The sequence below is a fragment of the Sinohyriopsis cumingii genome, unplaced genomic scaffold (assembly GCF_028554795.1).
Source record: "Sinohyriopsis cumingii isolate HCF-2022 unplaced genomic scaffold, ASM2855479v2 utg001837l, whole genome shotgun sequence".
NCBI lineage: Eukaryota > Metazoa > Mollusca > Bivalvia > Unionida > Unionidae > Sinohyriopsis > Sinohyriopsis cumingii.
In genome coordinates, this window is record NW_028316068.1 from 171,762 (window position 1) to 197,962 (window position 26,201).

The window sequence follows — 26,201 nt, forward strand, 5'->3', positions numbered from 1 at the left end:
GAAAACCACTCTAGCATCACAAGAGGCAAACATCGTGGTGGCAAAGTGTAGCTGTTTACCTGATGGCCAAGTAAACTTCAAATGTTGTTAGATCGAGTGATACATCCATGAAATGGATATGAAAATTACTTATTTTCTCAGAAATTGTGAGTATTAAAATCGGAGTTGGTGAAATGTGACCTGGTACTCACAGTTTGCATTGCTAGTCACATGAGTACACAAATCCAACAACCCACATTATCGAATGTTGTAGAGAAAAAAGAAGAAATTTTTTTAAATGAAAGTTGTATACTGGTTGTAATAAAAATGCAAAAATGAAAGAACACAAAATTTTCCATATTCATATATTCCAAGAAGAACTTCTGGAGTTTTGTTGTATCACGGGACTACCACGTTGACGTGCTCTCTGCTTGAAAATCAGACTGGTCAGACTGCTGGCTTTTACAAAAGGTATCTGACTTTCATTTAATATAATTTAATTTCTCTACAACAACATTAAAATGGAGCTTGTTGTTGATATCACGTGACGAATGGACTTCCGATGTTGTCATTTGAGACTTGTGAAGTGACTAGTTTTGTCTAGTCTGTCAGCGGATTAACAACATAACGATTATACTACTTGCCATTTCTGGGAAAATAAATCATTTTCTTATCGATTGCATGCAGGTTTAGTCAATATAACATATGTTTAAATTTTCAAGGCCCACTGGTAAGCGGCTAATTCCAAATTTCGATATGCAGTTGCAATGATCCCACACCCCAACCTAAATGTCCAAATGTGAACACTTGGGGGGGGGGGGCAGGAATATTTGAAACCTGGATTAGAAAACAGACTGCTATTCGTTTTAAACCAAATATGCAGTCCAAATTGTTGAATCTCAAGAGCTAAAATGAGAAATTGTTGTCCATTGTATTATTTATTAAAAAACAATACGAGCCCCTGTATCAATAGTCTTGGGGGATTGGTTTAACAAATTACAAGAAGACAAGTTGATTTTACGGAAAATTCAGTCCTTGTTTATACAACAATATATAATTTTGAAGGTCTTTTGTCAAAACTTCAAACTTGTTTTGTGTGATACATTTTGTGGTTTTGTACATAATCATCTTTTCTGGCTTAGATGTTTTGGAGAGTCTTGAAAGTGAACCATTTTTATATTTAGAAAATGCATGTTTTATGGTCTAAAATGTTCTTTAATTCCATTTAGTAATGGTCATATGTGAACCTTGAAAAAATTAATTTCGTCCTGGAAAAAACCCTGGAAATGACCTGGAAATTTATCTTTAGAAAAGCATGGGTACCATGATAATAAGACATCGTTACTTTCACCTATTCTATTATATTTTAGCAATAAATATGAAGAAACTCGGCTAGTTTGTTGCTTTTGTTTATATTGCTCAAGCACCTAATAATATTACACATGTGTAAAAGTTCACAACTTGGTACATTTAATGTCTTGTCTTGTTCCTCGTAAATCTTTTGAAAGAGAAAATGTAATTACGACCCAACTTAACAAAGTAAGCATAGCCTATAATTATCATGTATGTATGTCTGTCTGTCACTTAAGTGGGAATTATTGAATTTAAAAGACATTTTGGTGTTAATATGAACACCTTGAAAGGGTTCAGTTTCCAGCCTTCGTTGTCATCTTTTAGAGGAGTTATGGCCCTTGATTTCCTGTAGTGCAGACACTGGTTGCAGCAGTTTAACATTCTCAACAATTGCTGGATTTGAACTAAATTTTGTGTGTGACTATATCAATGAGACCCTGAATAAATTTGATTATAAGCATATAATGAGAGCATTTATAGGAGTTATGGCCCCTGATTGCTCAACTACCTGACCTTTCCTCATCATAATTCTTTAAAGCTTTACCAAGGTGTGTTGGATTTTAACTGTGCTTGGCATGAACCTTCATACCAATGATGCCTTGAATCAATTCAGTTTACAACACTTCTCTGAATTATTTAAGGGAGTTATTTGCCATTGCCCATCCTTACTTGGATTCCTGTTGCATAACTTTAACATAGATTCTTTAAACTTTCAACCAATTTTTGACATGAAGCTTTTTATTTTCTTTATGCCCTCACGTATATTTTTGCATCCCTATGCAGATGACTTGATTAGATTGTGCTGCCAATACTGCCATTTTCTAGTCATGTAACACCAACTTTATGCACATGGACAATTTGTCAGTGAGGCACAGTCAGCAATATTAAGCAAACATGACTCGATGTAGACAAATATTTTGGTCTACATATTTGTATACATATGAAGATGACCTGATTATATTTTCATCCTATTAAAGCAATTTATCAAATTATTAAAATAATTTTTGTGTGTAGTTAGGGATATATTTTTTAGAAGCACAAATATAGTTTCTTTTTGAGCTTTAATATGGGTCACTTGCAAAATTACCACTTAGTTGTAAAAAATGTCATACCTTGCCATAAATTTTGGAAGTGCCATGTGGTGTTATCCAGTCCATCCATCCATTTGTTACTCCATCAGCCTGATTAACTTTGTGTTTATTTCACTTCAGAAAAATAGTTTTAGTTCCTAAATCAAAAGCCGAAATCAGGAATAACTAAGTTTGATTTTTTTCTTTTTTGATCTGGAAACACCGTAGCATATTTACGCAGAATAAGTTTACAATATAATTTGTTTTTCAGAATGATCTTCACCTTACCAGGCAAAAGTTCCAGACAATCTCTGTGACACTTTCACAGCAAATGCTCCTACTGACAGTAGTCCTCCTGTGTCTTATATACACCACGTATGTATCAACTCTTATTGTACTCAAATACAGTGTACAATTTTTTTTATTTTATTTGCAGGGTATTCCAGCTACTTGCAAAGTTGCTGGTCTGCTTCAGAATTCATTATCGCATTCATTAATATAATAGTTTTCTAAAATTAAGATTTGCTGAAATGTTCCTATTTACTTGCACTGTTTTTGGTATTTGTGAAATTAGCTCTCCTTTGTTATGACACTATTTATTATAACTATTCTGAATATAATTCAGTACCGCTAGGATCCATGTGACCAAAATTAAGTCATTGTACAGTCCCAAACTCTTATATCGACAAGCCACCTATGTTGATGAAAATGCAAAGGCACAGGTCCTTGGACTATTGTCACTTCCAAATTTGTCATGCTTATATCGACATAAAGATAAAAGAGAAGTGTATATATGGACAGAAGCCCTAGGACTCAAACTGAACAAATCCTTTGTTTTCTAATCGTTTATATCGACAGTCTGCCAGTTCTGATCCTTACTGTTCTGCAGATCTTTGATGTTACTGCCAGGCTTTAATGTTGCTGTCACAATAACAAACAAGCATTTGTTTGACCCTTTAAAGATGGCCTTTCACAGAAGTTCAGTAATGCATGTACCCATCATCAAGGCAAGCTGGCCACAATCTTCAGTAAACACTAACATTAAAGGAAGTCAGCACTTTAGCACCAAACTTGATTTGCAGCAATGGAATCTGGTAGATTTGAACATTTTCCAAAGTGATCAGAACACATTTGCCGTGAAAGTTTCCTTTTTTGTGTGAAAGAAAATATTTTTATGCTTATGATGGCAGCCAGTTTTGGCTTCAAGTGCAATTTAAATTTACAGACCTTTAAAATTAGATATCTGGCATTCAAGGAGGTTGATAGATCATGTAAATAAGAACTATACAGCCATGTGCTACTGGCAACAATGAATATCATAGTTAATTGTTTAGTAACACATGTTAGATGACAGCAGGTTATAAATCGGATGAGGACTACTATTTTTTATATACGAATTTATGCAACAGGATGTGACTGATGCATACATTTTCTAATGTGAATTATACTTGAATTCATGGATTTTTTATGTACATGTACAGCACTTAACACATTATGGATTGCATTACACAATGAAAACCATAAAAGTAAGTTTTCAGTGTACAAATATGTTTTACCGATTTTGTCTTCATTTAATTCTTTAATTACTACGTACTAAGAATGTCGTTTGGAAAAAATGTAACCAATTATATTACTTCTTATTAATAGTTGAAAATTTCAAAATGTTGATTAAAATTTCCAGGTCCTATCTACCATTTTTTACCATAAAATGAGTAATAGATCAATGTTTCAGTTACCAGTTTTGATCGTGATTTTCTTCAAGTTCAAGAACTAGGAACTAATTTTTGGGGTATTTTCTAGTTTTAAAAAATGCGATCCATGCCTGACAATGCGTTATAAGTGCAAGTTATCGAGGGAGTGGTGTACTTCAGGTATAAATCCATAATGCCCAATAGTGCAGATACTATAATTTACCTCGGGTATAAATCCATAATGTCCAACAGTGCAGATACTATAATTTACCTCAGGTATAAATCCATGATGTCCAACAGTGCAGATACTATAATTTACCTCAGGTATAAATCCATAATGTCCAACAGTGCAGATACTATAATTTACCTCAGGTATAAATCCATGATGTCCAACAATGCAGATACTATAATTTACCTCAGGTATAAATCCATAATGTCCAACAGTGCAGATACTATAATTTACCTCAGGTACAAATCCATAATGTCCAACAGTGCAGATACTATAATTTACCTCAGGTATAAATCCATGATGTCCAACAGTGCAGATACTGTAATTTACCTCAGGTATAAATCCATGATGTCCAACAGTGCAGATACTATAATTTACCTCAGGTATAAATCCATAATGTCCAACAGTGCAGATACTATAATTTACCTCAGGTATAAATCCATGATGTCAAACAGTGCAGATACTATAATTTACCTCGGGTATAAATCCATAATGTCCAACAGTGCAGATACTATAATTTACCTCAGGTATAAATCCATGATGTCCAACAGTGCAGATACTACAATTTACCTCAGGTATAAATCCATGATGTCCAACAGTGCAGATACTATAATTTACCTCAGGTATAAATCCATAATGTCCAGCAGTGCAGACACTATAATTTACCTTGGGTATAAATCAATAATGTCCAACAGTGCAGATACTGTAATTTACCTCAGGTATAAATCCATAATGTCCAACAGTGCAGATACTGTAATTTACCTCAGGTATAAATCCATGATGTCCAACAGTGCAGATACTATAATTTACCTCGGGTATAAATCCATAATGTCCAACAGTGCAGATACTATAATTTACCTCAGGTATAAATCCATAATGTCCAACAGTGCAGATACTATAATTTACCTCAGGTATAAATCCATGATGTCCAACAGTGCAGATACTATAATTTACCTCAGGTATAAATCCATAATGTCCAACAGTGCAGATACTATAATTTACCTCAGGTATAAATCCATGATGTCCAACAGTGCAGATACTATAATTTACCTCGGGTATAAATCCATAATGTCCAACAGTGCAGATACTATAATTTACCTCAGGTATAAATCCATAATGTCCAACAGTGCAGATACTATAATTTACCTCAGGTATAAATCCATGATGTCCAACAGTGCAGATACTATAATTTACCTCAGGTATAAATCCATGATGTCCAACAGTGCAGATACTATAATTTACCTCGGGTATAAATCCATAATGTCCAGCAGTGCAGACACTATAATTTACCTTGGGTATAAATCAATAATGTCCAACAGTGCAGATACTATAATTTACCTCAGGTATAAATCCATAATGTCCAACAGTGCAGATACTGTAATTTACCTCGGGTATAAATCCATGATGTCCAACAGTGCAGATACTATAATTTACCTCAGGTATAAATCCATAATGTCCAGCAGTGCAGACACTATAATTTACCTGGGGTATAAATCAATAATGTCCAACAGTGCAGATACTGTAATTTACCTCAGGTATAAATCCATAATGTCCAACAGTGCAGATACTGTAATTTACTTAAGGTATAAATCCATAATGTCCAACAGTGCAGATACTGTAATTTACCTCAGGTATAAATCCATAATGTCCAACAGTGCAGACACTATAATTTACCTTGGTTATAAATCAATAATGTCCAACAGTGCAGATACTATAATTTACCTCAGGTATAAATCCATAATGTCCAACAGTGCAGATACTGTAATTTACTTAAGTTTTAAATCGATAATGTCCAACAGTGCAGATACTGTAATTTACTTAAGGTATAAATCCATAATGTCCAACAGTGCAGATACTGTAATTTACTTAAGGTATAAATCCATAATGTCCAACAGTGCAGATACTCTAATTTACGTCAGGTATAAATCCATAATGTCCAACAGTGCAGATACTCTAATTTACCTCAGGTATAAATACATAATGTCCAACAGTGCAGATACTATAATTTACCTCAGGTATAAATCCATAATGTCCAGCAGTGCAAATACTATAATTTACCTCGGGTATAAATCCGTAATGTCCAACAGTGCAGATACTGTAATTTACTTAAATATGACTCCATAATACCCAACATGGCTAAACTGTAATTTACTTCAGGTATGACTCTAAAATATCCAACCATGCTGTACTGTAATTTATTTAAGGTTTGATTCCATAATGTCCAACAGTGCAAATATGGTAATATACTTCAGGTATGAGTCCATAACATCCAACAGTGCAAATATGGTAATTTACTTTAAGTATGACTCCAAAACATACAACAGTGCTATACTGTAAGTTATTTATTATAAAACCTTAGTTGTAAAATAGAATAAATATATTGCTTTATAAAAAATTAAAATGAGTTATATTTTTTTATACAAAAGTTTTTGAATTATTTGTATGATTGCATCAAACATAAACACACATGACGAAGTAGTGAGATTTATTCAGTGTTGCATCATGTACCCACTGTGATATCATGTTACACAGCAGCAAACGTATTGGGTTCTGCATGTTCTTAACAGCACCTTAAAGTGCTGACAGCATCCTGTAAGTGGAAATGTTACAGGATTATCCCATGCTGTGCATTTTGCATAGGAAACTGTGTGACAGGGATATAGTAATTCACTCCACAGTAGTCCCACTCTTGAATCTGACCAGTGTCCACCTGCTTCTTACGGCCAGAATCCCTTGGCACCAGTGTGTTTGTATTCGAAAGTACCCTTTACGAACGGACACCCCTCTAACGTAACCAGTGGCCAGCTAATTAGTAAAATATTGTAAAATGTTTCCCCCACAAGCGGACATTTTTCTTCAGATGTATCCAGAACCAATAATTCATATTGTGACATAAATAATCAGATTATCTCTATTGTCGATATATGTCTCCCAATGTCAAGTTTCCATTACTAAAATAAGTGTTGACCAAAATACATGCAACACTAAGATTAATATTGTATCATTGTCTATAAAAGCTGACGTTTACAGGAAATGGGCTGAACAATGTTATGATAGAGTTTTGAGCTTCACACATCTGTTCAGTTATTCTCTTTGATGATTACAACTGGACATAATTGTCAGGATCATACAGGGTCAGTATAGGCTAAAAATAGATTTTGTAAATTAACACACACAGAAATTAACAAAACAGGTACCAGATAAAGACCCCAAAATCATGTGACAACACATTTATTGCTTCCTTTACAAAGAAGGCATTTCATCCAATCTACAAAAGTTTTGTCTGCATAATTAAACTGCATACAGTTAGCAGCAGCCAAATAAATCATTACCAAACATTAACATGTCATCACGTAAACAGAGACGTATTATTTTAGAAATTTTAGAAGAAAGTCTGTTATTCTACTCGACATTGGGTGAGGTGAAAGGGGGGGTGACTTGCTGAACAATTCTATATAGAAAAGACTCAAATAAACATCGTTGTAACTGATAAGGAGATGATTCAGCAGCAGTCGGAAAATTGAGCAAATTGAAAGAAAATTATTACGTACCAAGATTTAAATGATGTTTTTGAATGCTTTTGCAGTGTGTTTGACAACAGTACCTGCTTGCATATCATGCTTACAGCAAGAATAAGAACTATAAATGTATATTCAGCTGAAATAAGTATTATATTATTATGGCCTGTAGAACCTTTTAATAACTAATGATACTTTTAAATGAAGATATTGAATGAAGATATTAAATGAAGATATTAAATGAAGATATTAAATGCTTTGAAGTGTGTAGCTTTCTTACTACATACATTACATATATTTCTCACAAATTGTTTTAGTCCCCCTCGGGAAAGGCCACCTGTCTTGTAAGGCCACTTTCCCAATGCAGAAGGGGTGGCCATAAAAGAGGAGGACCACTGCATAACAATTAGCACTCCTTGCAGTGGCCCGTTTTAGCATTAAGCTTTATTTTTTATATAAAATTTCCTGTATATTTGAAAATTTTTTAGAAACTTTTGCGATACGTTTTGATAGAAACCCATACTTGCATCTTGAGCTTTACTTGACACCAAATATCTGATTCCTGTACATGTTATTCACTAAAGCATTTGTTACAGAAATATGTTATGAAGAACATTACTGTTACAAGATTTTGTGTTACAGAGTTTGTGGTGTACATCATATACAGAGAGCCAGCCCAGAGAAACCCCTGTCCATGTTTGATGCTTTTTATTATGTGATTGTCACCTTTACAACTGTTGGATATGGAGACATAGCACCGGACATCTGGATCAGCCGACTTTTTATGATCCTCATGATTTGCGTCGCCTTTGCTTTTATTCCATTTCAGGTAGGTAATATAAGCCATAATTTTTGTTTGGCCTACATTAATGTAAAATGAGACATAGTAGTCACTTTATCAGCCATGTTGTGACATGTTCAGCAATTTAAGATATGAAAACGTTCTTCAGCAGTGCTTTGATCCTTGGCTCATCATGCAGGCCGTGTAACTAGCCAAGTGAGCTCTGAGCGTTTATTGTCATTCATCATCAATAATCCGTCATCCATCATTCATTGTCATTCATTCATAATCCATCATTCATCATCAATAATCCGTAATCCATCATTCATTTTCATTCATTCATAATCCATCATTCATCATCAATAATCCGTCATCCATCATTCATTTTCATTCATTCATAATCCATCATTCATCATCAATAATCCGTCATCCATCATTCATTTTCATTCATTCATAATCCATCATTCATCATCAATAATCCGTCATCCATCATTCATTTTCATTCATTCATAATCCATCATTCATCATCAATAATCCGTCATCCATCATTCATTTTCATTCATTCATAATCCATCATTCATCATCAATAATCCGTCATCCATCACTCATTGTCCATCATCCATTCACAGGCGTTTCTTGCATCATTTCAAAATCCATTCAACAAACGTTGGCCAAATTTGACAGAAAGCATTTTGGTATGAAGGTCTCTCTTTAAATGAGGCTGATCTACCTCCATTACTAAGTTTTTTTTAAAATACAAAATCCATTAAATGACTTCTAAAATAATCTTTGACCCAATTTGAGAGAAATAATCCTGGTATGTAGGTCTGTTAGATTTGTTCAGTTGATAAAGGTCCAAATTAAATATGGTCACCATTACTAAAATTATAGTGACCTTTAAGTGACTTTCTCTCAAAAAGCACTTTTTTATTACTGATGATGCATATTTGCCATCCAATACAAACACAAGTACTAAAAGTAGCTCAGTAGAATTTTGACTAAATTTGATAGCAAGCATCCCACCAAGAAGGTCTTTCAAATTTGGTTAAATGATGGCAGTCTGTGATCTAATATGGCCACTGTTACTAAAAGTAGACAAACATTTAAACAGCTTCTAAAAAAGTGTTCAGCATAACTTATGCCAAATTTTCAGAAAGCATCTTGGAATAAAGACCTTATAAATTTATGCAAATGATTTAAATATCACCGTATACCTACATGTTAAGCACAAAAAATAAAACATTTAATGACTTGTCCGAAACCATAAAATAGAATATTGATTAAACTTGATAGAAGCATCCTGTATGTGACAGTTTGCCTGTTCAAGAAAGGGAAATAACCAGTGCTGAGGATTGTTAAGACTTGAAGATTTATGCACAACAAAACAATAATGAATTGTACGAGAAAAGATTTAATACATGCATTGTAAGAAATATATGATACGTGAGTATATGCATTCAGTCTCTCACTCACTCTCTCCCTAATTTCTCTCAAACATGCCACTATTCATTATTACCAATATTCTACAACTTCAAATTCATAAATAAAAATAATATCAATACCTAATTTCAATATTTTAAAAATATTTGGTTCTCTCTGTAGGGGCTACTCATAGCCTAGAATCTGAATATAAAGTACTGATTCCCAATCAGTGTTAGGCTGATCTCAGCATTACAGTGTATTCTGGGCTGATCCCAGCTCAAGTAGAATTGGTGCTAAGCTGATCCCAGCTCAGTGTAAAAGACTGATTCCTAATCGGTGCTAGGCTGATCCCCGCATTACAGGGTACTCTGGGCTGATCCCATCTTAACTAAATCTATGCTAGGCTGATCCTTGCATAAGAGTTTATTCTGGGTTGATACCAGATTCGTAGAATAGAGCTAGGCTGATCCCAGCATGAAGAAAATATTTTTATATTTTTCCTGTATAAAACTGACCTTTATGTTATTAGTATAGCTTATGAGTATCTGATTGGGGAAAAATGCCTTAATGAAATTGATAATAAAAAATATCAAATGAGAGCCCCCAGGAGGATGCCAGTTTGTAGTGTGAAAATCCATTTGGAAGGATTGGTGTCCAAAGCATGATAATAAATGTATGTACACAACTGTTCCTGAGCAGAAAGGAGTCGGTTTGAGTGAACTCTGATGTAAAGCGTACAACATGACGAAAACCATTGTTCTAAAGTCCTAATTAGATGGTCCTCCTAACCAATGGCAGATGCAGTTGTGGCTGCTCGAATATGTAATGAATGACAAGAAATGTTTTTGTTCATCATAGCCTAAATGGAGCTTCAAGTACGACAGAAAAAAGTTCCCTACTAAATGGATGGCCCATAGAATCCACAAATAATTCAGCATTTGTTGTGAGTTCCAAAAGAATTAAATCTTGACGCTAGCACAAAATGGATCAGCCTTTGTTAATGATTTCAGCAGTTACAGAATTGTCGCGGTTCACCAGAATTCTTTTCTTTGGCTTCTGATTTTTCTATTAACACCACCACTCCTGCACATGTTGTGTCAAAATGGCACACAATGTCCAGAAATGTTTGTATTCCATGCCACTGAACGACAGTGGAAGAACGATGTGCTGTAAGGTGGTCATGCTTTCAATGAACCCATATGAAGTGCTCTCCAATAAACCTATATGAAGAACAGTGTCATATGATGTGGACGGCTGAATCGGTCTGTGCACAGACAAGACTGCTGAGCTGTGAACACACTATCCAAAACATGTTTGTATTTCTGTCATAGAATGCCAGTAGAAGAATGAGTGTTGTAAGAAGATCATGTCTTGTATGAACCCATAGGAAGTGAAGTGCTCTCCTATGAACCCATATGAATTGCATTGTCCATATGATGTGGACATCGGTACTGGTCTGTGCATCTACAAGACCTGAAAGAAAATTGAAAATCAGAACCAGGCAGTAGGAAGTGCAGTGGTGATGTGCAAAAACGACCTAAAGTCAGCACAAAATTACAGACTTGAAATTGTATCGTTCAGGCAGATATATTTCTCAAAGAGATATGACTGGCACCTACCCAAGACTCAAATAGTACTGTCTGATAGACAATGCTTAGCACCCTGATGCTGCCCTAATCTTAAAAGTATGAGTTTTGAATAAATGAGGATTAAAACTGCATAGCAAGAGGAAGGTATGCAAGGCTTGGTATCCCTCCCCCCCACGAGGTAAGGAAGAGTGGTCCCAAATGCCACCCCAGTAGTTGTAAATAGTGATGCAACACATGGACAGGGCACTGGTCTTGTACTTTTTGGGGCATGACACTTAGGCAAAAGGGGTACCCTTGGAGTGTTTGTAAATGTGTAAACTTGACAACTAAACCAATGTCACTGAGGGGCCCCGAGTGGCCGAGTGGTCTAAAGCGCTCTTCGTTACGGATCACTGCCATCTCACCTCTGTCTGTGGCGGTTCGAGTCTAAGATTCAGCCAATGTGGGTATGTGAGAAAGCTTGCCAGTAGCTTCTCGAGGGTCGGTGGTTCTTTCCGGGGTTTTCCCGGGTTCTTCCTCCACCATTAATACTGGCCGCCATGTATAGCCTATCTTGTGCTGAAAAATGGCGTTAAACCCCACAACAACAACAACAACCAATGTCACTGATCTGAACCAGAGAAAACTAAAGTTGGGTTTCCGCAAACAGGTTGTCTGTCATTTCCCCATACCACAGTTTCTGTACATAGCCAATAGCCGAGACATAGGTATACTGAAGTATACTGCATAGTGTTTTTCAAAAAGATATGAAATAAAAATTGCCAAACTGGTACGTGGAGAAGGAAAAGAAAAAGGATAGTGCTGTGGAGTTTTAAAGTTGTTGAAAAAATCGATGTAGTATTTCCAACTGCACCTGTAAGCTTCCATGGAACTTGGAGAAAGAGCAATTTTACCAAAATGGACAATTTTATTACTCCCAGTCATTAATGTTGGAAGTTCCATTACATGTACTGGAATTTCCTCTGCATAAGGTGAGTTCTGGATGAATCTGTGCACCTTCTTGAATTTATTGGCTAAGATTCTGATGCACTGTCTCCACGAATGGCAAGAATTCTGCCTCGTATATTGCAACTGTTACTGACGGGATGGAAGTAGTCTTCCCCACGGCTGCATTGTTGCCCATGACAGGTACATCCAGTGGCAATGATTCTGCATGCCCTAAAGAATAGTATGTCAGATTGGTCCATGCTGTTGCTAGAGTTAGTCAAGGAGCGAAACACTTTCAGATAATGTAGCCAGAGTATTTTGCAATGCCAACACCATCTTCGACAATTGGGTCACTATTGAAATATTAGGATGTGTTGAAGGCACTTCCAGTTGCGCATGAGCAAACTTGTCAGGTCCAAGAACTGTTTGATTATCATTAACACCATTGCTGCTACATTCCCTTAACACAGGAATTGACGAGATTTCTTTACTCCCAAGCTGAAATGAATGCCTGGAATAGAAGAATCTTGTCTAAGTTTGGCAGAGACCAGTTCTCCGGCAATGTCACATTATAATTGGCCATTGCTGGTGAGCAAGAGGGTCAACTCAACTGTTACGGCGCAAAATCAGGAAGATGAACAGAAAGTCAGTTTGCATGATATGGAAAACCACCAGATTCAAATCCAGCACTGATCCATAATAAAAGTTTGATGCAGAGTCAGAATCCATTTTCTGTACCTTTTGAGAAGCCAGAGAAGTGAAACTCTACATTCATTGTCACATGTACATTTGAAAAACCAGAGAATAGACTGATCACTGTTACATAAAATTATCTAGTTTGGTTGGCTGTTTGAATTTGCCAATGCCAACCAATAGGAATAGTTCTGCTCATGCCCCCTCTCCAACAAGCCCCAAGAAGACAGCAAGTAAGAGGCTAGTAACAGTCTCTTGCATAATTCCCTGTCTGCCTCTCAGTTTCAAGGTACATGTACAACACTCCTATCCAAGTGTTAGCCACTGACTAAGCCTTATAATTTGACATTACATCATCTTACCACACCACCAATTCCTCCCTCAATGGTCATTAACAGACAAACCCCATTGGAACACAGGCACTGTGTATCTACAATAACTCAGGATCATCAAGTTGTGCATAAACAAAAATTTAATTTTAAATTATCACTTTAGGTTAAGAAAGATCTTCAACTTGCAAATATGAAATTAAGGTTTTAAGAACAATTTTACAATCCTTAATACATAAATTTCAATAACATAAGTTGTATATAAATACAAAATTATTATATTATGAATAATGTAGAAGAAACATGTTACACATTATTATGTTATATGGAATATATATGAAGTTGGTGCATTATGCCATTTAGGTATAGTACCTTAAGGTAGACCTGGTCCAGCCAAACCAGGTAGTGCTTGTGTGACTCATTCACACTTGTCATTGCCCAACAGTGTCAATCTGGGCTTATTAATGGTGGGATTTAAACATGCATACTTCTGGTCTTAAGTCGAATGGCTCAGTCACTGAGCCACCATGGCTACCCTGGTGGGAGTCTAAGCGGTTGCCAAAGAATGATCCCATATCCTCTAGTGGAGGTACATAATATCATTAGCGTCCATGAATTCTTCCCAGAACATAGAAAGTCTTATTTGTGCTTTAAAACTTTTGAAGAACTTGGACTGAAACAAAATTTTGTACAGGGCCTAAAATTGAAAAGACAAATTAATTTTTCATCATATTCTGATCAGTAGTATGGCTCCTTCTTTGACTTAGAATTTTGTCCATGCATGGTGAGCCAGGAGATTCTCATGTATTTCATTGTTACAGATGTTAAAGTACACTGTATGTCGGAGCTTGTACTATATTTGGTGGAATGACTGCACATGCCTTAATAAGCACATGCCACACACATGCGCACACACTTACTTGGTCAAAACTCTTATTATAAAAGTTTCCATTATGATTGTACTTGTTTTTATGTTGGCATGCCACAAAGGAGGAAGCATCTGCTAGAACTTGCCTAGAACATTGCAATTTTGTAGAACCTTACTTCAGTAAGTGCCTTGTGGCTACTTACATCATTGCTTCATGGGTTAAATCATATTTCAGAACAGATCTTACATGCGTTTTATTTAGTACAAACATGTTGTAAGAGAGAATGCATCTCCAGATTAAAAAAGGGAAGAGCTCACTACATCTTTTAGTATGTGCGGACACGTCATGAGAATATAGACAGGTTTATCTGGCACTGAGGTAATTTTCATGGGTGCTGCCATTCTGTCACATGGTACATCAGCCATTCTCTGTCACATGGTACATCAGCCATTACAATCCTGTGAATTCATCAGTCGCAGTATCAGCCGATTTGTGTTTACATTTAGTGTTTCTCGATTGTAGATGTTTTGACGTTTTTGTGATGAATATAAAAGCAAAGTATAAAATAGGTAGTGGAACTTCCTGTGCAGCCAGCGTATGTACAAACAACTCAAGGAAATAAATATATGGAAAGAATCCTTATGTGAAACACAAACAAATCCACAGTGAATGCGCATTTAGTTCCTTACAAATTTCAAATGATTTCCATTTTTGATGACACTTTGTGTGTGCGGCATTTATTAATGTAAGGTCAGATCTTGTAAGAGATTCAGAAGATGATTAAATAATGCAATTCATGTATGTTTTGATTTATGAAGTGTCAGCGTTTACTTAAGGTTTGTTAATTACCTACGTGGACTTACGAAGTGTAAATGTTCACTTAAGGCTTGTTAATTACCTACATGAATTGTTTATTGCTTTAGTGTCATGGTCAGCTGTTCTTAAGCTGTAATTGGTTTGAGGCCCTGTAATAGTTGACTTGACTCTTTCCATGTTACAGCCTCCTACAGACTGGTTAACCCTACTTTCCATGTTACAGCCTCCTACAGACTGGTTAACAAAGATACATGATACTATTGTTAATCAGCTAGATGCCATGATGTAAAATTCCAAATCATTTGTTGTACTACGCATTTCATTACAACACCCCATATAACATGTATATTCCATACAACATCCAACACATTTAAGCATCATAAACATGTTGAACACATCGTCAGAATTAATCAGATATGGAATATTTGTGTCTCTCAGAACACATTTAATATGAAGTGCCATGCAAAAGCACATCAGATGTTAGTCATCCTAATTAAAGGTTCATGAATTTTTTGAATGCTTACATGGCATCACCAACTAAAAATGTGGCATCATCATCTTTTAATAAACTTCAAGAATGTGTAATATCTGATTTTTCACAAAGTGATCGTCATATTGAACATCTACATTATGCCAGATAAAAAGTTTACACTTTCTCAACCCAATGCAAAACTTGCTTACTTGAACTTGTAAATAAAATCCTCTGCCTCCTATAACTTTTAATACATTTCCATTTTCACTCTTAACATATTTGCCACTAGCAAAGACTCACTCTGACACTGTCCATTTAGAATTAGGAAATTGGTTTTTAATTTCTAGCAAAGTATATCCATTTAAAATCCCACCAGGACTTGCACATAACCTTTTTCTCCTCCACTGACACATACAATCCACAGTCACTTACAGTATAGCCATTTAAATATAAAAATTGTTTGCTTTAACCTCACAGTGCTGACCATGTTTTGTAAATTTTTTATCAATAAATTTTGAATATAAATGATTCCTTATGAAATTTATGCAATCAGCTGTCTCTTTAATGTGTAATTTTGTGTGAACTGCTAGCTGTAGTTCTCAATTTTCAAGAGTCTCTCCACAAAGGACCTTTACACTGACAGCTTCATATTGCAGTTTATTAATATTATTTGCATCCAGGCGTACATACTTTGAAAAATGTTAAATATTTCCGATAAGAAGATAAGCTTTCATGACTGCTATGATAATGAAGTGATGTATCACCTGTACAATTCGAAGGTTTGAAGGTTCACTTGTGAAATTTTTGTTCGTTGTTGTTCCTTTAATTTGAAATAAAGCTTTAAGTGGTGAATTGTCAACAGTGGTTTTAAACTCTGCCTTCGTCAAGTAAAATGGTGTTTTGGGCAACGGGCATGACTTTGTCATCTTTAATGGGGCTGTCACCAATTTTAGGTTTTTTGAATTTGATATTTGCAAGGGGTTTCAGTTCATCATTTCTCTTCGTAACTCTGTTCCACTTAGCTGTCTAATCAGTAAACTGACCCCAGTAAGATTATTTCTCACATCATGTTCAGTTTCCCACAACAAAGCACTGACATGACTGCACGAGTGTCCTTTCCCTGCCTCACATATACACCAGCCATTCTCAACAACCCCTCCATGGTACAAATAAAGTAAGCTTTGTTTACTTTATTCACTGACTGTGATGAGCGTATTTTTCCTTTCATGATAATCTTATTCTCCAAGTTCGATGTATTGTGCAAAATTGTATCCATATTTCCACTCTGGAAGGATGTAACTTTGATAGTTTTTAAAATTCTTCATTTGTTTCCATCTACTTCCATCTACTGCTTTCGATGAGATTAAATAGTTATAAATGTCATAGTACATGATATTTTGCCAGTCCTATCTTTTATATTGCAAAATACATCAGGCATTAAACATCATGCTTCAGATGTTTCAATTTTCAGTGTAAATTTCAGTTTGTTTATGGCACTTTGCAGTAATGTAATGGAAGACATAGCAGTCGTGCTCCAATCAGATTCATTCGATTCAGAGGGTGAAAAGATTTAGATTTAGATTTTTAACATAGCTTTAAAAATTATCCAGTCATATTGCCATGATATCTGCAGTGATGTTTAACACTGGTGCATCATGCCGCAGACATGTAGCATGATGTTCCACCAAGTCACATTATCCTGACATCAGGCCAACCAGTCATATCACAAACCTCTTATTGCTGAGCACCTAGTGAGGCAGCTGTTGATACCATTTTTAGAAGTCTTTGGTATGTCTTGACCGAGATTTTGTTTTTGGTCATCTCTCATTGCAAGTTGCTTGTTTCCACTTTTTCTAATCATGGACAAGACGAGTGTATGAGATGACCTTTTGTCTGTTGTTAGAAGGCACATTTGCAAAATTTTGATATCAATATGTTTATGCTGTTTGCAGTTGAACCTGCCATAGAAGTGAATATATGTGATAAGTGTTTTGAGGTCAGTTCGTTGGTAACAAATTATTTAACCTGTTGATTTTCCTCTTCAGATTCAGATTATTGCCTCGACATGGATTCAGAGAGGCCGGGCTGGAAAAGAGTACACACAGCGTAAAGCGGCTGGAAACAAGCATGTTGTTGTATGCTCTCAGAATCTCAGTACCGAGTCAGTTATGGACTTTTTGCAAGAATTCTTTGCTCATCCCAAGCTAGAGGTATGAAATACAATACTGTCTCTAATTTAAATGTCTGCATGGCATACTTTGCCCACATGGAAAAGCAGCAATGAATTTGTATATCTCACATTAATATCCTAGATGACTCCATCATGCTTATAACAAACTTGATGTCTGCTATGAGTTTGATGTGTTTTATAGTAGAGAGTTTTTATCAGCATGTATACACAAGAAATAATTTGTTTCATTTACTTGAGCCCAGCAAGTGTGTAAGACAATAATTGTGATGGAGTGATATGACAAGTTCCAGTTGTTGAAAACATCTGGCATAATATCACACACTTCAGAATAATCAGAACCAAACAGTTCCATGAAAAATTGTTTGAAATATGAGAAAAGATAAGTATACATCTCAGAGGATACATTTAATGAGATTTGCTTTTTGTAAGCTATTGTAGAACACTAGACTATGAATGTTTAGCATGACCACTGCTTCATCTGCTACTCATGTACAGCCCTATAGAAGTTACTTCCCTTAACAAACACTTGAGTTAAAATTTCATTCAGTATACACAGTTTCCATATGGCATGTAAATTTTGAGTTGGATGTTTTAATACATTTGATGTACCATAAATATTCATTTATAAGTAAGTTTCAGATTTTTAAATTGAAAGAAAAAGCAGCTTGCTAAGATGTGAAGAAAACCAGGTGTAGTATGAGACCTAAATATTCTGTGTTTTAGGACAACTGGGTGTAGTATGAGACCTAAATATTCAGTGTTTTAGAACAACCGGTTGTAGTATGAGACCTAAATATTCTGTTTTAGGACAACCGGGTGTAGTATGAAACATAAATATTCTGTGTTTTAGGACAACCGGGTGTAGTATGAGACTTAAATATTCTGTGTTTTAGGACAACTGGGTGTAGTATGAGACCTAAATATTCTGTGTTTTAGGACAACTGGGTGTAGTATGAAACCTAAATATTCTGTGTTTTAGAACAACCTGGTGTAGTATGAGACCTAAATATTGTGTGTTTTAGGACAACCGGATGTAGTATGAGACCTAAATATTCTGTGTTTTAGGACAACTGGGTGTAGTATGAGACCTAAATATTCTATGTTTTAGGACAACTGGGTGTAGTATGAGACCTAAATATTCTGTGTTTTAGGACAACTGGGTGTAGTATGAAACCTAAATATTCTGTGTTTTAGGACAACCGGGTGTAGTATGAGACTTAAATATTCTGTGTTTTAGGACAACTGGGTGTAGTATGAGACCTAAATATTCTGTGTTTTAGGACAACTGGCTGTAGTATGAGACCTAAATATTCTGTGTTTTAGGACAATTGGGTGTAGTATGAGACCTAAATATTCTGTGTTTTAGGACAACCGGGTGTAGTATGAAACCTAAATATTCTGTGTTTTAGAACAGCCGAGTGTAGTATGAGACCTAAATATTGTTTGTTTTAGGACAACCGGATGTAGTATGAGACCTAAATATTCTGTGTTTTAGGACAACTGGATGTAGTATGAGACTTAAATATTCTGTGTTTTAGGACAACCGGATGTAGTATGAGACTTAAATATTCTGTCTTTTAGGACAACTGGGTGTAGTATGAAACCTAAATATTCTGTGTTTTAGGACAACCGGGTGTAGTATGAGACTTAAATATTTTGTGTTTTAGGACAACCGGGTGTAGTAAAAGACCGAAATATTCTGTGTTTTAGGAACACATGGTTGTCTTACTAGGAGCAGATGAAATGGACAACAATATGCAGATGATCCTTAAGGACCCAAAATGGACCCACAGGGTCTTCTACCTCAGGGGATCAGCCCTTAAAGATATAGATCTGCAGCGTTGCAGGTAAGATCGTACATGGTTACATAAGCCATTCTAATTTTAAGTAGGTTCCCGGAGATAAAATGTATTTTTAATGTTCTTTGAAATAGTCTTAAGATTTTACATGTCAAGAAGTAAATGCAAAAAATTTTACAAGCATGTATGAAATTTTTTAAAATGTACCTTCCACCCACCCACTTACTCCAATCCGATATTCACCCACCTATTCCATTTTGATGCCATTAAATGTGCAGCATAAACTTTATATAAATTACAATATTTTAAAGTTATAAAATTTTAGTCAATCTTCATTTTTTGTGTATTGATGACTTACAAATTTAGTGAATTACCAGTTTGCAAAATTTAATTTAGTAGTAGTGGATAGATGCAAATGTAATGTGCTTGTATGATACATTATGCAAATCTTAAGTGTGATTACTGTATTTAAACAATGTTATGAGTCTGTGCTCTTCAAGTAAGTAACAGAAAAGAGTGAAAGACAACAAGCTTTGTAAAATGAAAAAAATAATTTATTTCCCTAGATTACAAAGTAAAAATGAGATTAAAGAACTTAAGGTATTGTGAATTAAATTCCAAAATAATCAAAGAATTACAGACACAAGTCAAAATTTCCAATAATATCTCTCCATACCCAAAAACCGCATCAGTTGCATTTTACTGATAGGGAATTCAGAGATAGCCTTGACCTTAGCATCTATAGGTTTAAATTGTCTATGCACCACGATATGTCCTAGAAATGTTATACAAGCAAGGCAAAACTCACTTTTGGATAAATTGTCAAATTTGCATCAATGAGTCTATCAAAGAATGTCCAAATCACCACTAAATGATCTTTCTATGCGTCGTCGTATATGTAGACATCATTGATGTAAGCATCACAGTTATCTAGACCAGATGTAATCATGTAATCTTGTTCATTAAATGTTGAAAAGTACTAGGTGAACCTTTCAACCCAAACAACATCACTTTATATTGATAAAGTCCATCTGGAGTCACGAATGCTGACATTTCCTTTGCCCTTTCCATCAGTTGAATTTGCCAATATCCCTTCAGAAGGTCAGATTTGGTGACATACTTTGCATTTCCAAGTAATTTAAAGTCCTAAAAAAATTCAGTAAAAGTCCAGAAAAAAAATCCCAAAACTGAAGACGACGTGTCTGTTATGGCTTATGGAGTGCTGATGTGTGTTTTGTTGAATCACACAAATATAACTCCAGGTTTGAATATACTATAAATTCCAGTGAGTGTCTTTATCGAAGAATTTTATCAGAGCACTTTTGTATTTCCAGAGAAAATAATCACTTGAATTCACTAACTTGATGAAAATAAAATTCAACCAACTGTTCACAACATGATACAACTTGAAAGTGCTCGATGTTAATGCTTCTATTAATAAAGATCTTGATATTAAGCTCTTAAACAAAGAGAATAATTTAGCTATGTATTAGATGTTGACATTAAAAAGTCAACCAGGTCAAGCAGAAATGAACTCAATTTTGGACAAGGTCAAGTCCAGCATACAATGTTACATTACAATAATTTGTATTACTAAGAAACAAACAATTAAATTACATATGCATAACAGCACTAGGGGTATTAATAAATTATAATATTTGCAAGCTGTCTGATTTAAATGCTGTTTTACTTAATCCACTTCCTAGTGGAATGATGTTCTTGATGAGTCATTTTGCTAAATTCTCGTTATCACTGCCTTTTTAGTCATAATTTCTGCTAAAGTTTTCGTATGACGGGTTCCATAATTCTTTATATTTACCTACCTTGAAAGTAATTTGTGCTGTCATTTTGGTTATTTTATGTGAAATGAGTGATACAGAATTGTTTCTTCATAAAATACATTCACACCATAATAGAACAGCTACTGACTGGATTCTTGTCAAGACAAGAGTCTAACAAGAGTTGCCTCCCTTTTGAATGGAGCAGTTTGCATTATGTGGGTTGAATTTTAAGAAATGGTTATTATAAAAGCCTGTAATATAGTACACCATTTATTTTATACATGTATAAGACAGCCTGGCCTATAACATAGTACACTATTTATTGTATACATGTATAAGACAGCCTGGCTTATAATATAGTGTACCTATAGTGTATACAAGTATAACACATTCTGGCCTATAACATGGTATACCTGCACTGCATACAAATATAAGACAGCCTGGCCTATAACACAGTACACCTTTGCCATATATATGTATAGAACAGCCTGGCCTATAACATGGTATACCTGCACTGCATACAAATATAAGACAGCCTGGCCTATAACACAGTACACCTTTGCCATATATATGTATAGAACAGCCTGGCCTATGACATGATACACTTTTATTGCTCCACTGAGCAACATTATTGTGAGTGACCACCATATTCTGTCCAACATAGTGGGAATTACAGTATGAATAGACATACCATGTTCTGTAAGGCATAGCGAGGATCCCAATTCTCACCTGTGCATGGATTGTTGTGTTTACATTACTGTAATGAATAAAATAAAGGTATAACTAATCTCAAAACAATGTCGGATCTAATCAAAACTCTTAAGGGCAAGTTGAGAATGGTGTACTGTATCATTAATATGCGTGTAAACATTGAGTGTAGAAATAATCAATATTGCCAGTTTGTGACCAAAAGAATGGTTTCCAGAGATGTATAGATATTAATCTGTTTGTTTCAGGATATCTGAAGCAGAAGCATGTTTTATATTGGCTCCAAGGAACTGTACAGACAAAAGCCAGGCTGTGAGTACTTAATGTAGGCTACAAGATCCAGATTCCCTTCCCTTTTTCTTTGGTGCTACATCACACTGTTCATTTCAGAGAGACAATGGAAAATGGAACATAATTTTAAAACAATGAAAAAAGGAAAAACATTTCTAAGAGTTTGACATAGAACTTTCAATGTGTCATTTGTATAAACATGATAAGGCAAAGGTAAAATGTTCCCAGCAGCAACATCGATGTAAATGCTTTGCTTTAAACTTTTTTAAAAATTATCCTCATGTCACTGGAATTTTCACTCATTCATTCATTCATTCATTCATTCATTCTTTCTGTATTTGTTTATTCATTATGCATTTGTCACCTCAGTATCATTGGTCCCTATTTCGACTACACTGACAATCGTAAATTGGCATATGGATGTACCTCAAACAAATAACTCAACCATATATATCTAGGTAACTGTAACCTATTATTTACACTTAAATAGCTTCTGTATTTTTAAGTTGTTTGCTCATTACTCTAAATATATTAGACTCTGCTTTGCCTGTCTTCATGAATATTGTAATGTGTTGATGCATCTGAAGGACAGTAAATTACCTGAGCCAAGGAAGGTGTGTGACTTATTTTTCATACTTTAGTGACTTGTATACTTCCAACTATTTTTTTCCTTGCACTCTTAATGTCTTTGACCCCATTACATCTAAAATTCATCAAACTTTGTATGCATCTCCAGGTAGCTTAGTCATAGTGAACATAGGTCACTGTGACCTTTTTTCACTCTTGAGCATTTTCAGTTATCTTTTTTGTTTTTTGTTGGTTTTAAAAGCACTTCTAATAGATTATTGGCTATATTGTGCAAAAGAAATGGGAGCTAACTACCTTTCCCAAGAACACACTGGGGCTGCCATTCCACGTTGCCTGGTGGGTATAGAACCTATAACCTGTGGTTTAGGAGTCTGATGTTTTTCCCACAGAGTTACTGCATCAAGTATTCTCAGTTATATACGTCACAAAACTTTTTGGTTAAAAAAGCTGACAAAATGCTTGTTTGCAGTTTATTGATAATTTTGAATTTAGAATGACTGATGCATAATTAAATTTTTGTTTGATTGTAAAATAGGTATCTTTGGTGATAAATGTGTTAATTTCTTGTCCAAGAGAGAGAGAGAGAAAGAGATAAAGAAAGAAAGAAAGAAAGTTTTGAGTGGTTGCTGAAAACTGGACATGAGGACACTGAGTTACAGCTGCAAGTGAATGTTTGCTATTTGGAATTAGCCACAATTGAGAAAAGTTAAAATATGAGAATAACACAAAGAGGGAATGCATTTCAAAAGATGAGGTAGGGGCTAAGCAAGTGGATGCATGCAGTCTCTATATTACAAGAAAGAATATCAAGAACTAGGGATTTCAACATCAATTAGATGTCAGATAAAAATATAAAATACCAAATGACTGAATCACTTTCTGAGGGAGAGAGAGAGAGCAACGAATCAAATTTTTAGATGAAGCTTCATAATAGCAACCAGGGGACAAGGCACATTGTAGAAATATTTCTCCAGAGGTGGACAAAATTATTTCTTTCAGTAAGAAATGTGAACAAGTTTAAGTTTAATGTTGACAGTGATCCACAGTGCAGATGCTTAGATAAGTAACCGTTTTTATTTGAAATAAAGAAAGTAAATAAATGGAGGTTTATTTAATTTTAAAGAGCATCATAGAAGGAAAGCAATTATGGATGTTGAGGTCTCATAGTCCTGAAGATTGTAAATTTTAACTCAAATACAAGAATGCAAGCAAGGACCTATTATGTATGGTGCTGCTTCATTTAGGATAGATTCAAACCACTGTAGATATTTTAATGAAACTTTAACCAGTTATATATCATGACATGACTGTGTTATATACCATAGGCACACCTGGGACCTCAAGGGCAAGGTGACAGCTATGGAAACTTGAACCAGTTATATATCATGACAAGACTGTGTTATATACCATAGGCACACCTGGGACCTCAAGGGCAAGGTGACAGCTATGGAAACTTGAACCAGTTATATACCATGACAAGACTGTGTTATATACCATAGGCACACCTGGGACCTCAAGGGCAAGGTGACAGCTATGGAAACTTGAACCAGTTATATATCATGACAAGACTGTGTTATATACCATAGGCACACCTGGGACCTCAAGGGCAAGGTGACAGCTATGGAAGATATAACCAGTGACCTCTGTCCATATATGGTATCTATAACATTTTAATCAATGAAGATAATAATAGACTGTAGCCATTTATAACCATGACATGAGAAAGTTATACATGCTTGATCATACAACCTGCCTTAGGATAAGGTTCACAGCAAGGGTTAATATAAGTGAGTTGCATGTTTTCTTACCCAGAGTGTCATTTTTTTTTAACCTATACATACATTTTAATGAAACTTTACCCAGGATATACATCATATGAAAAATTAGTCAGTTTCCTTCATCAAAGGTCCGGGTTATTAGAAGATGGTATGAGAGAGGTGTTTCGTATGCTGTTTGCAGCACACTTCTTTAACAGTCCTGACAATGGCTACTTAAGCCAGCCCATTACAGTAGTTATCAACCCTTATTTTTGTCCAGGACCCTAAAAATATATTTTCCGAGCCTCATGACCCTGTTTCCACATTTTGATAAGTTTTGCCACCCTTAAGAATATCCTGGCAATCCTCTGCAAGTCCTGAAAGCATCCTCATTAATACTCAGATTTGGGTTGTAACCTGGGGGTTGTGAACCACTGACCCAGACCATAATGCATCAGCATTTAAGTTGGTTCAAACTTGTGTAGTACACAGCTGTGTGAACAAGTGCTATTACTGGCAGAACGTGTCACTATTATTGCTCAAGGAATAAGTACATAGTTCACATTTCAGTGCCAGTTTTGTTAATAATTTTGTGTATTTTTTGTTATTTAATTTTAATAGTACAATAGTTGTCGCTTGGAATTTAATTATGCATGTCATGTCTGATAACATTTCATGTATAACAATGTAATAATTATATGCCACTCAAAGAGTACTGAAAGCCATATAGACCGCTCCGGTGGCCTAGTGGTTAGAGCATCCCCCTCAGATGCAGAAGGTTGTGGGTTTGATTTCCGGCTGAGTCATACCAAAGACTTACAAAAATGGTACTAACAGCTGCCTTGCTTGGTGCTCAACATTAAGAGGTTAGTGTTAGGACTGGTCGGCCTGGTGTCAGGATAATGTGACTGGGTGGGACTTCATGCATCATGTCTGCAGCATGATGCCCCAGTGCTATACATCACTATAAACTGTCACACTACAGACATTGTAGCGATATGACTGAAAAATTGTTAAAGCTACATTAAAACTCCAAATCACACACACACTGAAAGCTATTACTCCTATCAAGTCAGTGCACAGAAGTTCATATTTCTTTGAAATTGAGTAAAATGCGTAATGTTACTTAGTCTACTTTCCTCCAAGCAAAATATAAAATTGGTAAGCTACATTGTATTGAATTGGATTGCATATCAGTTTAATGACTTCGGTGATAAAGTCAAATAAAACTTCCATAAAACAAGACCAGCCTTTTAAAAATAAAATTATATAGAATATATACAGTGTTCATTTTAGATTATTCTTTGGATGAGACGGCCTTAACCGAAGCTGAACATAATGATCACTA

At 35.3% G+C, this 26,201-nt stretch overlaps 1 protein-coding gene across 4 annotated transcripts in view; it reads left to right on the forward strand.

Annotated features, from left to right (window-relative positions):
* LOC149771454 (potassium channel subfamily T member 2-like) overlaps positions 1–26,201 on the forward strand; it is a 274,764-nt gene that overhangs the window by 141,776 nt on the left and 106,787 nt on the right. For all 4 annotated transcript variants that reach the window (XM_089948424.1, XM_089948427.1, XM_089948425.1 and 1 more), the window contains exons 9-13: positions 2,674–2,777; positions 8,483–8,669; positions 17,784–17,948; positions 19,640–19,776; positions 22,466–22,529. In XM_089948424.1, coding sequence (XP_089804550.1) covers positions 2,674–2,777; positions 8,483–8,669; positions 17,784–17,948; positions 19,640–19,776; positions 22,466–22,529 — 657 coding nt within the window. The remainder of the gene's footprint in view (positions 1–2,673; positions 2,778–8,482; positions 8,670–17,783; positions 17,949–19,639; positions 19,777–22,465; positions 22,530–26,201) is intronic.